At 42.3% G+C, this 13,904-nt stretch overlaps 1 protein-coding gene across 3 annotated transcripts in view; it reads left to right on the top strand.

Annotated features, from left to right (window-relative positions):
- Window positions 1-13,904, top strand: part of AKR1D1 (aldo-keto reductase family 1 member D1) — a 108,200-nt gene that overhangs the window by 89,778 nt on the left and 4,518 nt on the right. For all 3 annotated transcript variants that reach the window (XM_065581950.1, XM_065581949.1, XM_005296399.4), the window contains 5 exons: window positions 4,228-4,305; window positions 7,358-7,480; window positions 10,249-10,358; window positions 11,811-11,976; window positions 12,927-13,009. In XM_065581950.1, coding sequence (XP_065438022.1) covers window positions 4,228-4,305; window positions 7,358-7,480; window positions 10,249-10,358; window positions 11,811-11,976; window positions 12,927-13,009 — 560 coding nt within the window. The remainder of the gene's footprint in view (window positions 1-4,227; window positions 4,306-7,357; window positions 7,481-10,248; window positions 10,359-11,810; window positions 11,977-12,926; window positions 13,010-13,904) is intronic.

Here is a 13,904-nt window from a genome sequence, read left to right on the forward strand (position 1 = left end):
GTCACATGACCATTCTTGTGACTTCCCTTTGCTTCTCCATCAGAAAGTAATTTTTCTGCAGGGAAGCAAAGAAATCTGCATGCACAGTGATGCAGAATTCCCCCAGGAGTAGGATATAGAAGTCTGTAATAGTCTATGAAGCCATCTATGAACCTAGTGTACTATCCCCATTTTCCAGATAGAGCATAGGCTGGGTCATAGAGACCAGTCCCCTGCAATTAAAGGCAACTATGTTGTTTTGTAAGCTCCATCTTAAAACTACTTAAGTTTCTTGTCCCCTATTGGAAGGTTGTTCTAGAACCAAACTCCTCTGATGGTTAGAAACCTTTTAATTTCCAATTTAAATTCACTTCTGGCCAGATGGGAAGATTAACAGGAGTTAAGTGACTTACAAGGCAACACTGAGTTAGTGGTAGAATTAGGGAATAAAACCGCTCTGACTCCCAGCCTTTGTTCCAACCACTAGACAGTCTCCATAGTATTTAAAGGTATTGTGGGAAACCATTTTCACAAAATCTTGCGTATCTGCTCGTTTGTGGCAGTCAGCTAGACAGACAGCTTTAGGAGGACAGACCTAGCATCTAAACATGGCTTATCCGAGGCAGAAATTTAAACAGGCATGACTTCTTGTTCCCTCATGCTGGGAATCACTGGTGTTTGTGGAACTGGTATCATTTCTTGCAGTGTTGCCAACTCTTGCAATTTTATGACCACTCTCATAAGATTTGGTGCTTTTTCTTGAAGCCCCAGCTCTTAAACCATCGCAGGGGCTGGGAGCATTATGAAAGGAAGTCACTAGCCTTCATGGTTTCAGAGAGAAGGTTGAAAACACAATGCAAGTGCTCCCCAGAGCCTTAAACCAGAAGGCAAATGTAAAAACCCCAAAGAGAACTAAGCCATTCATAACTTCTTTGGAGGGGGGTGGGGAAGGCTGGATCACTTTTAAATGCTCTGAGAGGACAACACTGCTTCCACCAAGAAAGGAATCTACCTGAGTCTTTTGTTTCCTGACAACTCTCAAAGCTCATGCCTTTCTGTGACTGGTGCATTCAAATGCCAGTACCTCTAGAGATCAAAAACCAGCACATGAAACTCACTCAGTTAGAGGCCCTACATTCCCTTCTCTCCTATGGAAGTGGCGTCCTGTTCCTTACACAAGAGTAATTGGCCTCAGATGTTAAGGATTATATAAATAAAGCTCTAGTATGGAACCCTTCTAGGTGCACTTTAGAAAATAGTTCCCACCATCTGGAATTTCCGGTTTCCTTTTACTTCTGTTGCTTTCCTCCCCTAGTTCATTCTCCCATATGGTGAAGGTCAGTGTCTCACAAAATAAAGATATTGACAGCTGACGTCTAATAAATCTACTTTTGATTCCCTAAATCTTGCTGCATCAAGACACTTTCATTTGCTAATGCAGTTGCAGTCCTGGAGCTCCACTCATGCTTCCCTTTGGGGAGGGGAAAATCCCTTTCTTTCTAACACAATATGCAGTGAAGTATGGAGCAATGTCTGGACCAAATCTGGGAAGCATCTCTTGGAACTGGAACAGTTGTTTCTGCAAAAACCACACACAAGGCAGGATTTGTTTGGACAGCTTTCCAGCTTTCCCCATCTGTAACAGCTGTTGTTGGGCTAGGTGTTGTTTAATCTCCCTAAAGCATCTTCAGATTTAACTTTATATTTGTGTGTTAATAGTACTCTATCAATTGGCACACAGACTTGTGTATTTTGTATAGTAACAATTATGCCAGCACACATTTGCCACAGAAAGTGGCATCACATTACAAAAAACTCATGTTTTGCCCCAGACAGAGGCTTGTTAGTTGAAGGAAACTTCCTTTCTTGCAACCAAAAATCTCACCTGCAAAATTAGCCTTTCATTAATATGTGAAAATATTGATGGCTTGAGGCAAAATTCACAATCCTGCCTTTTGTTTTAAAATTGTAAACTCCTCTCTTTGCTGATTTTACTGATGCAAACTTCTTTCATATAGATCTTTGGGAGGACTTTGTTCTGAGAGCAAAACAAAAAATTCACTCTGAAAGAGTTCTGAATATATCCAGAAAGGCTTGATATCTGGGTTCTTCTAGTGTCTCCCATCACCATAGTATCTGAGAAAATAGATAGATCCCAAGAGAAAATAGATAGATAGATAGATACATTGGCTTATTTTGATTAACTTCCTGCCTTCTTCCCAGATGCAGTAGTGGCTAGGAGTTGTTAAATAGCCATTTTTCTCTTCCTTTTTTTTTTTTTTTTTGATTGCTAAGTCAAAGTGAGTTTGACACTTGGATCTGAAGGCAGTGAGATCTAGAGACCTTATTCCTTTTGGAAATAAGTGTGTGGGTCTATTTAAGATGGACCAGTTGTAGATGGGGAAAAAAGCATTTATTGTAGTCATTGCTATGTATCCTGCAGCCATAAGAAGTCGAGGAGGATCCCACTCTATGGACTAACTTGACAAGCTGTGGGAAGAAGTCTCTGAAGATCTAGTAACAATTGCTTCATTTTCCAAACTGTCTGCCTCTTCCCATCAGCATTGCCTCCATCTTGTCTGGTTCATATTCAGCCAGATCTTTCATCTAGGTGCTTTCTCTGGAATGCAGATAGCTGTGAGATGGTCCTATTTGCATCAGTGATAAAGGGAAGATAGAGATGGGTATCATCTGCCTACTATGGCTTTTATAGACATGGGCATCTCAACTTCCCACAGCAGCTCCATCTAGACGTTGTTATAAAGGATTGGAGAAGGGATTAAACCTTGTGGAAATCCACAGGAGGGAACTCTAGATCTTGCTGTTTCTTTGAGCCTTTCTTTTTCTTTGCTGTCTAGAATACTAATACTAGGAGCAAAGGAATTTGAAGGTGGTCCCAAGTTAAACATTCTCTTTCTATCTAATGAGAGATGGCCCTAAAACCAAACTCCTGGCTCCAGATCCAACCCAGTTTGCTAGAAGTCCATACCTGCTTTGCAATGACCCTTACCTTTATAATGATCCCTATAGAGGACGCCAAATTTTGGAGTAGGATGTTCCAGAATCCTGAAATGTTTTGGCTAGGATCCCATCTTCATGAAGAACTCCAAATCCCTCTCTGCTCTTCTCTCGCTCTCATGCAATTTGAGATGGAAAAGACCTAAAAGCCATCTTACTTTTTTCCTGACAGTGCAAGGTTCTTCCAATAAGACATAGTAACAGGCTTGTCTCTTGGGACTTGCTTTAAGGAATGTTCTAATTTTTGAGGTGAGAAACCTACACTTAATTCCACATCATACTCCAGTCTCTGAAATGTGAGGATGCTTTGTTGTACTAAGGTTCATTTTCACCCTAAAATACCTTGCAGCTGCACATGTTGAATGTGGTGGCGCCAGTCACTGAGCACGTTAGTCACAGCTGCATATTCCTGAGGAATTACCCTGTCGACACGTTACCCCGCACTTTTTGAACTATGGCCCTCTGTGGTGTCTGGTAGCTGATCTGACTTCAAAAGGCATTTAAGGAAACAAAGTGAAATTAATATTAAATGAATGATTGGCATTTTAAAATATACTGCCTGTAGTAGCAACAAATTGATCAGCAAATGAGAGAAAGTGGTGCACTTATGTACTAGGCCTATGGATGCTTGCAAGCATCCTGAAAGTTCTCTCTGGGGTATCCAGGGAGATAGGAGAACTTGGGGCATGATCCTGAAAGATTCTTGGCACATCCTGCCAGATGTCCAATGCACATAACTCTCATTAGCATCACTGGGAATTGGTCCCTCAAGATTATCTTGCAATATCAGATGTTTAACCTGCATTGCTCTTCAGTGTCCCTGAATGGTAAATCACACAAGCAAGCAGCCTTGGAGAGGAATTGGGCTTTTGCAGTAGTCTAGCCATGTGGAAAAGTTTGGCTGCCATAATGGAATATCTGGGAAATAGGGGATTAGTCTCTTGAAAGCCATATCCCCTTGCAACCTCCAGGATGATATGGCATAACTCAAAATGGAACTTTTTAGTGCATAGCCATATGAGGGGAATATTTCAGGAAGTGCACTTAATGACTATAGCATTAAAGTGCTGGTAGATGAAGGGAGGATGTGGCAAGTGCAACATGAATAACCTCTTGAACTTGGTGTGTTTAGAAAGCCTCTGAATTTTTGTCCACTGATAAATGTACAGTGTGTGTAAAAACCCCTGTTCTGAGTAGTGAAAGCTGAAAACTGTGACTTTGTTCTTTCAGCCTGGAGATGCAATCTACCCTAGAGATGAAAATGGAAAATATATCTACCATGAGACAAACTTGTGTGCCACTTGGGAGGTATGCAGCTGTAACATTCCTATGTATTTTAATGCTGTCACATCTGGGAAAGTGGTTCCTCTGCACTTTGGCTGAGGAACCTTGACAAAGCAATGTACGTAAACTTGCGTTTCCACTGACCATGCGCTGACTCCCTGGATAAACAGGACTTCTGTGTGCAAGGGTGTCTCATTCCACCAGCATTAAACTAACTCTGAGGGTACATCTATGCAGCAAATGAAGGTGTGACTAGCACGGACCGGCGTACCTGGGCTAGTTTTCATCTAGCTCATGCAGGTAACAAAAGTGAAGATGTCCGCTTGGGCTAGCAGCCCAATATGAGCCTGCTGAGGACTGTGGGTGGCTGTCTTGGGTTGCTAGCCCATGCCAACATGTCTCTGCTGCCAGCGAAAATAAAGCTAGCACATATGCCAACACATGCTACAATCACACTTTATTTGTCATGTAGATGTACCCCAAAAATGCTTTTAGAAATGCCTTTTCACGCTCCCTGATCCAGACATTGCACTTGCCTTCTGTTAGCTGGGGCTTCTGGAACTGTTCAACACGTTTGTAGTGGGCTGTCAGAGACCACCACATTCATTGCAATTGTAGCTTTTCAAGTCTTACTGCTTTCAAAGAGATGGAGGAGATAGTGGGCCTTAGTGACATATGACTAGCTCCTTCTTGGTAACAAAAATGTACAGTTTCAAGGTAGGATAGAAAATTATGTTGCCTCACAAAAAATAACTCTCCCTCTGTTCTGGGGTATAAGTTACCAGAAGGGCATTCAACATTTCTTTTCATTACCAGGATTTTAGAGCAGTGGTTTTCAACCTTTCCAGACTACTGTACATCTTTCAGGAGCCAAGTTTCACCTCACTTAAATTACTTTCTTATAAAAATCAGACAAAAATACAGAAGTATTTGTACTTTGTCACAGCAAAGTATTACAGAAAAAAATACTTTCTCATTTTTACCATATAATAAATCAATTGGAATATAAATATTGTACTTGCATTTCAGCGTATAGTGTATATAGAGCCGTATGAACAAGTCATTGTATGTATGAAATTTTAGTTTGTACTGACTTTGCTAGTGCTTTTTATGTAGCTATGCTGTAAAACTAGGCAAATATGTAGATGAATTCCTGCATACCCCTGGTTGAGAACCACTGCTTTAGAGGGTAGTAGAACTGCATAGGGGCGCTGAATCTTAAATTGTCAATGGGCTGTGCCTTTCAAGGTTCCCACCTTTTAAATATCTCAAACCTGCCCTTACTTAGAAGTAGAAACTTTGGTTCAAGTAAAGGTGGCAGGGCAATACACAACCCATCCTTAGTCACTTCTAGACACCACACTTTTTTTTCCCTTACACCACAGGTAAAAGGGAGTCTTGATCTCAGTCTAGTCCTCACTTTTGCACATCCTAAGCCATGTGGCTTTTAACGACTTACTCAGCACAAGCAGCCTTCTCTTCTCAAGAGATGGGAATAGCCCAGGGTGCTACATGTCTGGATTAAATCTGCACTGGCAAAAGTTGTATAGTGATGCCCTGTACTGGTTAGCACGAGGTGGTGTTGGTCAAGGTTTGGACACAATGGCAAAATTCTGAAGTGGGGTCCCAGGACTGGAATAAGAGAGGGGTGTCTTCCAGGGAACTGAGCTGTGCACGTAACTTCCAGAGTAGCTGCTCACGGTACGCTTGGCCCAAGCCAGTGTTGGTGGTTCCTCAGATTCACAAGTCAAATTCACTTAAACATGAAAAGAAAAACATCTGTCAAATGTTGTCTGTTCAGTCCCTGCAGCTTGTTACCCTCAATCTGTTTCTTATTGTAAGGCTATAGTGTAACATGACAGCCTCTGTAACAATAGGCAGGAAAAACTCAGCTGCTGCTGCTGAGAAAGGGGTCATCACTGCCCGTAAATATTAAGATCAGTCTATATACAGCCAGCTAAACTCCTCCCTGGAGTAATTTAATTGTTTCAGTGTGGCTTTAGCAGCCAGTATTGTGGCTATTCTTGTTACCTCACCATTGAATGATGAAAATCATATGACAAGAAGAGGCCAGCCAGAGGCCATAAAATAAAGGGAGTCTTTTGCTTCCCTAATTCCCCTATTCATTTAAATCAGAAAAGAATAATAAAACTGACAAGCAGGACATTCAGTACCCAGATGTTGGAGACAAGAGTAGGGTCTACTGTAACTCTGCTTGATTGCACCACTGAACAGCCACTGCATTCCTCGGAGGGGTTTGGGGAGAGAGGAGAAGACTCTCTCTAAGCAAAGATACTCTTCTCCTGTCAATGAAGCATGGCATCAACTAAAAGCAGAGTATCAAAGTATGTGTAATGAAGGAATTATTGTATGTTTACCTTGTTCTTATAAGCTTCCTTCACTGCATGGCTATATTTGTTTGAAATGCAAATCCTGTAATCCCCTCAGCCCCATCTTCTCCTCCCGTTTCATTTTGCAATGAAGTCTTAATGCTGATTTTTTTGTAATGCACAATTTCATGGCAACATTTTGGTGTTACAGGCATAAAATTATGACTTAACTATAGACTCTGGCGGGAGGAGAGCCTGGGCTAACACTGGCACAATAATTCAGAAAGTGACAGGGAAGGGAAGCTGTCTCTTGTTCAGATGTTGTCTCCCTTTCCCCACCCCTAAAGCTGGAGCAGTGTGCAAGTCCCTCTAAAATTTGAAATAAAACTCTGGAAGTGAACATGTGACATAAGTGCTGTCTCTCAAATGTTTGTTCTGATTTGCTCTGCTTCCTGGGAAAATTCTACCCTAGTATGAAGTAACAACATTGAAATCTGAGGTACCTTGGTTTGGTCTTCTGAAAATCTATGGCTGCATGAGAATTGGGTTTAAAATAGGAAGAAAGCATCAATAGGAGTGCTAGTCCCTCCAAAGTAAAGGCCTTTCCTATAAGGCATGCACACTTAGCTCTCTAGACAGAGTCCTGAGTAGAGTATATTTCACTTAGCTAATAATGCTGACTTTCCTTCCCTTGAAGGTTTCTATTGAGGCTTTCTTTCTAATGCTCTCCGTTCCTATCTTTGCAGGCTTTGGAAGCATGTAAAGATGCTGGCTTGGCAAAATCTATTGGAGTGTCCAACTTCAACCGCAGGCAGCTGGAAATGATTCTGAACAAGCCCGGGCTCAAGCACAAACCTGTCAGCAATCAGGTATGATCCCAAGCAGAACCCTAATTCTACCTGAAACTGGCACTGTGGTACAGTGCTCAGAGGGACTACAAATACTTCTGCACATATGAGGACTTGTGTGCATGCACAGATGACCTACTGCAGGTAGTAAGCTACCCACCATACCGCCAAACATTGAAGGCCAAACTTTCCTCCTTAGGAGTGAGCGTGACTGATTTTTTCACTCTACACTCAATATAAATATCCAGATTTGCTGGGAACATCCATTTCCTTCCAGATCCCTCTCCAGTGCTTGAAAAACCTGAGTTTGTCCCATGTTGTATGAGTTTTAAGGGCTGTATGAACTCTTGTCACTGCAGACATGATCAAAAAGATTCAGCCATGTACCTCAAGTGATCCAAGAAAGTTCCCAACAGCCTGAGACATGCATGCCACTACCCAGAGGCTAACCAGCCATCAGTGAAGCAAGATGGCTACCTCATTTAAAACAATTAAAGTCCAACCCTATAGCATATGGGATATTGTGCTATTCTAAGCTTTGTGTCTGCTATAAGGAACTATCTTTAAGAAACTACAACAAGCCAAAGAAGTTCTAAGGCACTTTTCTATGTCCTTTCCATGGGTCATTCTGTGGAGGTACTAGACCAAAGAACTAACTTAGCAATAAGACTGTCTTACCCTCAGCTGAAGCTAAACTTGCCACTGAAATCAATGGTCAAGTCTAAGTAAAACCCATGACAATGGGGCCCATAACCATTTATTTCTAAGTAGCTGGTCTGGATACAAGTCATTAGCATTGGGTGGTGGTTGGGGTGGCTTCTGATTTGGAGCTGGAGAGATGTCCAGTGACTGATATCATGGCTAGTGCTAATGGATATCCTTGTCAGCAGCATCAGAAGAGAGGCCAAAGATTGCATGGGAAAGAGAGGAAACAATCCTTTCACCCTCTGAAGTTGGCCTTGGAGGGACACTGGCAAGGTAGTGTTGGAAGTCTGCCACTGTCCTGGTACCTGTTCTTTGGCTACACAGGAATTTCCTTGTCTCTATGGCTGTCATTCTAATCCTTTCCCCCCCCCCCCCCCAGGATTAAAGTTCAAGTTAAAAACAAGTTATCAAACAAGCACCAAACACCATAACTGCTTCTGGCTGAATTGTCTGACTCCATTCCCTCACACCCCCACCCCCAAGACTATATCAATACTACCCTCTGTGGGTGTAGTAAAGATGCAAGGAAGAAGGTTATGATTTTTTAAAACAAGCAATTCTTAGGGTTTGTTAACTTCAGGAACTTATTATAAGAGCAAGCTGCTTTTATAACTCAGGAAAAGTTGAGCACATAGCCAGAAAAACTCACTACGGGCAATGGTACACAATAGGTGCAGGCTGGAAAGATAGAGGTTTGGAGAAGTCCATACCAAAAAATGTGGGGGTTTGTTTGTTTGTTTATTTATTTCAATTTTCTGTTGATGGCATAAGCTGTCTCCAACTTTCTGGAGGCAAACTAAGACAGCCATCATTTTGGATACAAAGAGAAGAGACAAATACAATCAATAGGTAGCCAAGATGCTCCTCCCTCCTGGCATAGATCTCTATTCAGATGGCTATACATAAATGTTGGGCAGAACATAAAGGCTGGTGAGTCAGGTCAACAGTTACCCTCATGCTCCCAATCTCTCTTCCATATCTCATTTGCCATCTATCCGTTGGGGAGGAGGCAAATTTCCCCCCATGTAATTACAATCGTGAATTGCAAAGGTGTTAAACTGTCTGAATTGTTTCCCAAAAAGGAGGTCCACATTCCTCTTAGACTACTGTATATATTGATTTCCCCCCCCCTTGCCTGGACATGCTCAAGGTCTGTCATCATTGGAGCTGTGTGAAACTTTTCAGCTGATACGTTGTTAGCTGAAAAATGCAGATTTGGGGTCAACCAAAATATTAGAATTCATGTTGAATTTGCAGAATTGTTTAGATCGGGGTCGGCAACCTTTCAGAAGTGGTGTGCTGAGTCTTCATTTATTCACTCTAATTTAAGGTTTCGTGTGCCAGTAATACATTTTAAGGTTTTTAAAAGGTCTCTTTCTATAAGTCTATAATATATAACTAAACTATTGTTGTATGTAAAGTAAAAAAGGTTTTAAAAATGTTTAAGAAGCTTCATTTAAAATTAAATTAAAATGCAGAGCCCGCCCCGCCCCCCCCCACCACCACCACCCCGGACCAGAGGCCAGGACCCGGGCAGTGTGAGTGCCACTGAAAATCAGCTCATGTGCCGCCTTCGGCACCCGTGCCATAGGTTGCCTACCCCTGGTTTAGATCAAACCTAAAAATTCCAAAATCTAAAAATCTCATTTTGACACATTTGAAATGAAACATTTTTTCCCCAAATCAAAACTGTTTTTCATTTAAAAACTCTAAAATATTAGAAAAATGAAGTGTTTTGTTTCGGGTCAACTTCTCAGTGAATCAAAAGTTTGAAAGTTTCTTTTGGGTTGATCCGGAACACACTCTTTTTGGTATGGCCAGTGAAGTGAAAAATCAATTATTTCCACAATGCCTGTCACAGTCTCTCCCCTGGGAAGGTCAGGATGGCCTGCCATGACCAGCCTGGCCAGGATTTGAATGATTAATCCGGGGGCTAGAAGTTCCATTTTCTTAAGACATCTTCCCCTACAACCTCTAATTCATCTGAGATTATGGTTGGTCAAACATGCAGAAAGAGATATCAAGACGTTATTCAGTATCTGTCATTATTTAATTTAATTGCTCCTTCTGTTTCATTCATGTAGGTTGAATGCCACCCATATTTCACTCAGCCCAAGCTCTTAGAATTCTGTAGACAACATGACATTATCATTGTTGGGTACAGCCCACTAGGAACCTCAAGGGATGAAACATGGTAAGTCTTCATACTAGCCTCACTTGTGGGGTGAACACTGCTACTAGAGGGTTGCAAGTCTCCCCACAGAGATCCAGCAAAAAGTAATTTAATGGCTTCTCCCAAACTCTTGCTGTCCCGCAGTGGGGCAAGTATGAGAATTTGGAGCTGGGCTTTTCCTCTTTTTGGAAACATGCTTCAGAGAAGCCAAAGTTCTTAATTTGGGATTTGGGTAAATCTACCCCACCATCCCTTTTACTAAGCTGTAGCTTCTCAGCTCTAACTTGGGAATTCAAAATGTGATTCCCAGTATTCCTCAGGCCAACGGGCTATACAGGGTACGTCTACACTACAGCTGAGAGCAATCCTCACAGCCGGGGTAAACGGACTGAAGTTAGCACACTAAAATTAGCAGTGTGGACATTCCGGCTCTGTCTCAAGACCACCCAACCCCCTGGGTCTGAGCTCAAGTGGCTTGCCCAAGTCTCCACTGGAGCACCACTGTTTTTAGTGTGCTGGCACAAGTCTCTTGACTTGTGCTGGGAGGCTTGCTCCTAGCTGCAGTAGACCTAGGCAGCACTGACTGACCCTCTGAACTGATCTCCTTGCCTTGCTCTGTCAATAAGGAATGCCAGTGAGTCAGCCCCATACAGTTGGCCAGAAGAGAGGCAATTGTAATATGGAGCTCTGAGGCTGAAACGAGTAGCTGCAAGGTGGGCAAACACTAGATCATTTAGGGCACCAAACAGAACAGAGGACCTACCCAGTGGAAAACACATGGGACTCTTCCTAGAAGTCATGAGGAACATCTCTCCTCTCTTCTCCACACAACTGATCCCATGATAACTTGATCTGGGCTGTTCAATACCTGACTCAGAAGCAGATCAGGATTATCAAGAAACAAAGGTACAATAACAGGCTTCCCAAAGACTAGAGGATGCCTGTATGCTTTGAATCTGATCAGAGGTTAGAGGTGGACAACTTATTAGATCACCCAGTCCATCTCTCCGCTCATGTAGGACTGATTCCCTTGGTACACTTTCTAGAGTCCTGTCCTGTTTACTAGTAAAAATTCCAAGTGATGTTGCTTCCTGTGGGAGACTAACTGCCTTTCAAATCTTATTGAATTATTTAGTGTTCGGCTCATGTCCTACTGTAATTTATTTGACAATCAAACTTCCAAATACTTTCCAGATTGAATAGGATGAGTGCTGGCTAATGATCTGTAAACTGCAGATCAAGAGTGGACAGATGAACTTACGCATGTTACTTCCACAAATCTTATTGATTGACGGAGGCAGTGGGAAACAGTGCAAACATGGTGATAACTGATGCATTTAAAATTAATCTTCATTTCATAATAGATTGTCCGAATCCGTTTTTGCTTTGGATTTCTGCTTTCTGCCACTTTCTTTAAATACTCCAGAATCAAAATAAAACCCACTTTTTTTTTGTTTTTTTTTTTAATTCAAGGGTAAATGTGTCTTCCCCTCCTTTACTGAAGGACCCTGTGCTGAATGTCATTGGGGAAAAATATAACAAGACGGCAGCACAGGTTGCTCTGCGTTTCAGCATCCAACGAGGGGTGGTAGTCATTCCCAAAAGCTTCCATCCACAGCGGATCAAAGAAAACTTCCAGGCAAGTTATAGATTCATCTCTGCTCCACTGATATTGCTGACCCCTGCTTAGAGTGTCTTCCCCTTCTCTCCTGAGGCAGAGAGGAGACTTAACAACCCATAAACCTTTCCTATGTTGACTCTCTTACGAACCATCATTTCTATCACCTGGTGATGGTGCAATAGAGGGGAAGCTAGTATGGACAGGACACTGGACTCTTCTACAGTGTCATCTAGACTTATTCTGAGTAGACTAAAACTCCAGCAGCCAGTCTACACTAGTGCTCTCACCTGTAGTAGTGCAACAGTGAGAGAGCAAGTAAACACTGAATATAGATCAGTAGTTATTAGTTTTATCCATTTTAATGACCCTAAACGTGTGTGCAACTTGTGTCCTTTATTCCCAGCCATGGCTTGTAGTTCCTTGATAGCCAGGCACAGAAGAGGTGTTGTGTACCCTTCTGCCTACATGGTAGGAAGGTTTGCAACTTTTCCTAAATGTGTGTCTCCTTATTGCTCCCCCTTTTCTAGGCAGTGTCTCTCCCTTAAGAAACCAATGGTCCAAAGGAGTTAGCAGAATTGCCGTGTTGTCCTTGAGACTGAGCTTGGCAAATATTACAGGAATCTAATAAACCCTCCCCAGAATTCGGCTTTCATATTTAGTTAAAATGCGCGAGGACTTTTGCATTTGTTTCTGCAGACCAGTTGAAATTTCATAGAAATGTAGGGCTGGAAGGGATCTCAAGAGGTCAGGTCTAGCCCTCTGCACTAAGGCAGGACCAAATAAACGTGGACCATCCCTGACAAGTGTGTTGTCCGACCTGTTTTTAAAAACTTCCAGTGATGGGGATTCCACAACCTCCCTTGGAAGCCTATTCCAGAGCTTAACTACCCCTATGGTTAAGTTTTCCCTAATATCTAACTTAAATCTCCCTTGCTGCAGATTAATCCTAATATCTTCTTTTTCCCTAGATTTTTGACTTCTCACTTACTGATAAAGAAATGAAGGACATTGAAGCCCTGAATAAAAACACCCGTTATGTGGAGTTGCTGATGTAAGTCCAAGCTGTATCCCAGCCTTATATCAAGTGAATGGAGGCTCTTGAACAGTGCTGGGTTCTTAATGTAAACCCTGCCATGCCCACACTTCCATCCACAATCACGTCTACCTTATTTCAAGAGATTATCTCAAGGTGACAAAAGAGCATCTGAATTTCAAACACCAAAGCAAAGGGGGGTTTAAGTCTAGTGGTTCAGCACATAAGATGACTTGTAAAACTTCAAAACTTGCAATATTTGCATATGGTTCAGAGTCTGAACAGCCTCCTAGGTCAAGGGGCTTGTAGGTGGTGGTTGGCTCAGTTCCATCTGTTTTAAAACTCTCTCCTCTTTCCTCAAGTGGTGGTGACTGTCCCAGACAGCTAAGGAGCATACTGTAGAGATCACTCAGTAAAAGGAATTGCTCAACAATTGTCACTGTCTCTCCACTCCTAGGAGTGGAGTACTCTCTCTTGACTCTGCTGCACCGCCATTGCTTTCCTCATATGAGCGGTGTCACAGTTCAAGGTAACTGCACCTGTATTTCCCCTCAGTGGTGCATTAAGGGCATCCATTCTTAGGCTTCCGGCTCCCCACATGTTGCCTCTCTTGGGTGGAAACACGTGTTTTTGTCTCTCCCTTCTAACTGGGATATTTCTACGCTGAATAGTCCCCTGCCTTCCTTGTGATTATCCCCAACAAAATGCAGGCTGCCTAAGCAAGCTGTTTTGCCTTCTCTTCAGAGATGGTACACGGTGTAATTGCCACAGTTCAGCTACCACACAGCTATTTCTAAGCAAGCACACTTAATTCTTAAGCTAGTCAGCATGCACATAATTTCTTTACCTTATCAGTGGTCACCCCAGCTTCACCATGGGCTCTGGTTGGTGATTTAGTCATTCAAACCCTACA

The sequence above is a fragment of the Chrysemys picta genome, chromosome 1 (assembly GCF_011386835.1).
Source record: "Chrysemys picta bellii isolate R12L10 chromosome 1, ASM1138683v2, whole genome shotgun sequence".
Taxonomy (NCBI): Eukaryota; Metazoa; Chordata; order Testudines; family Emydidae; genus Chrysemys; species Chrysemys picta.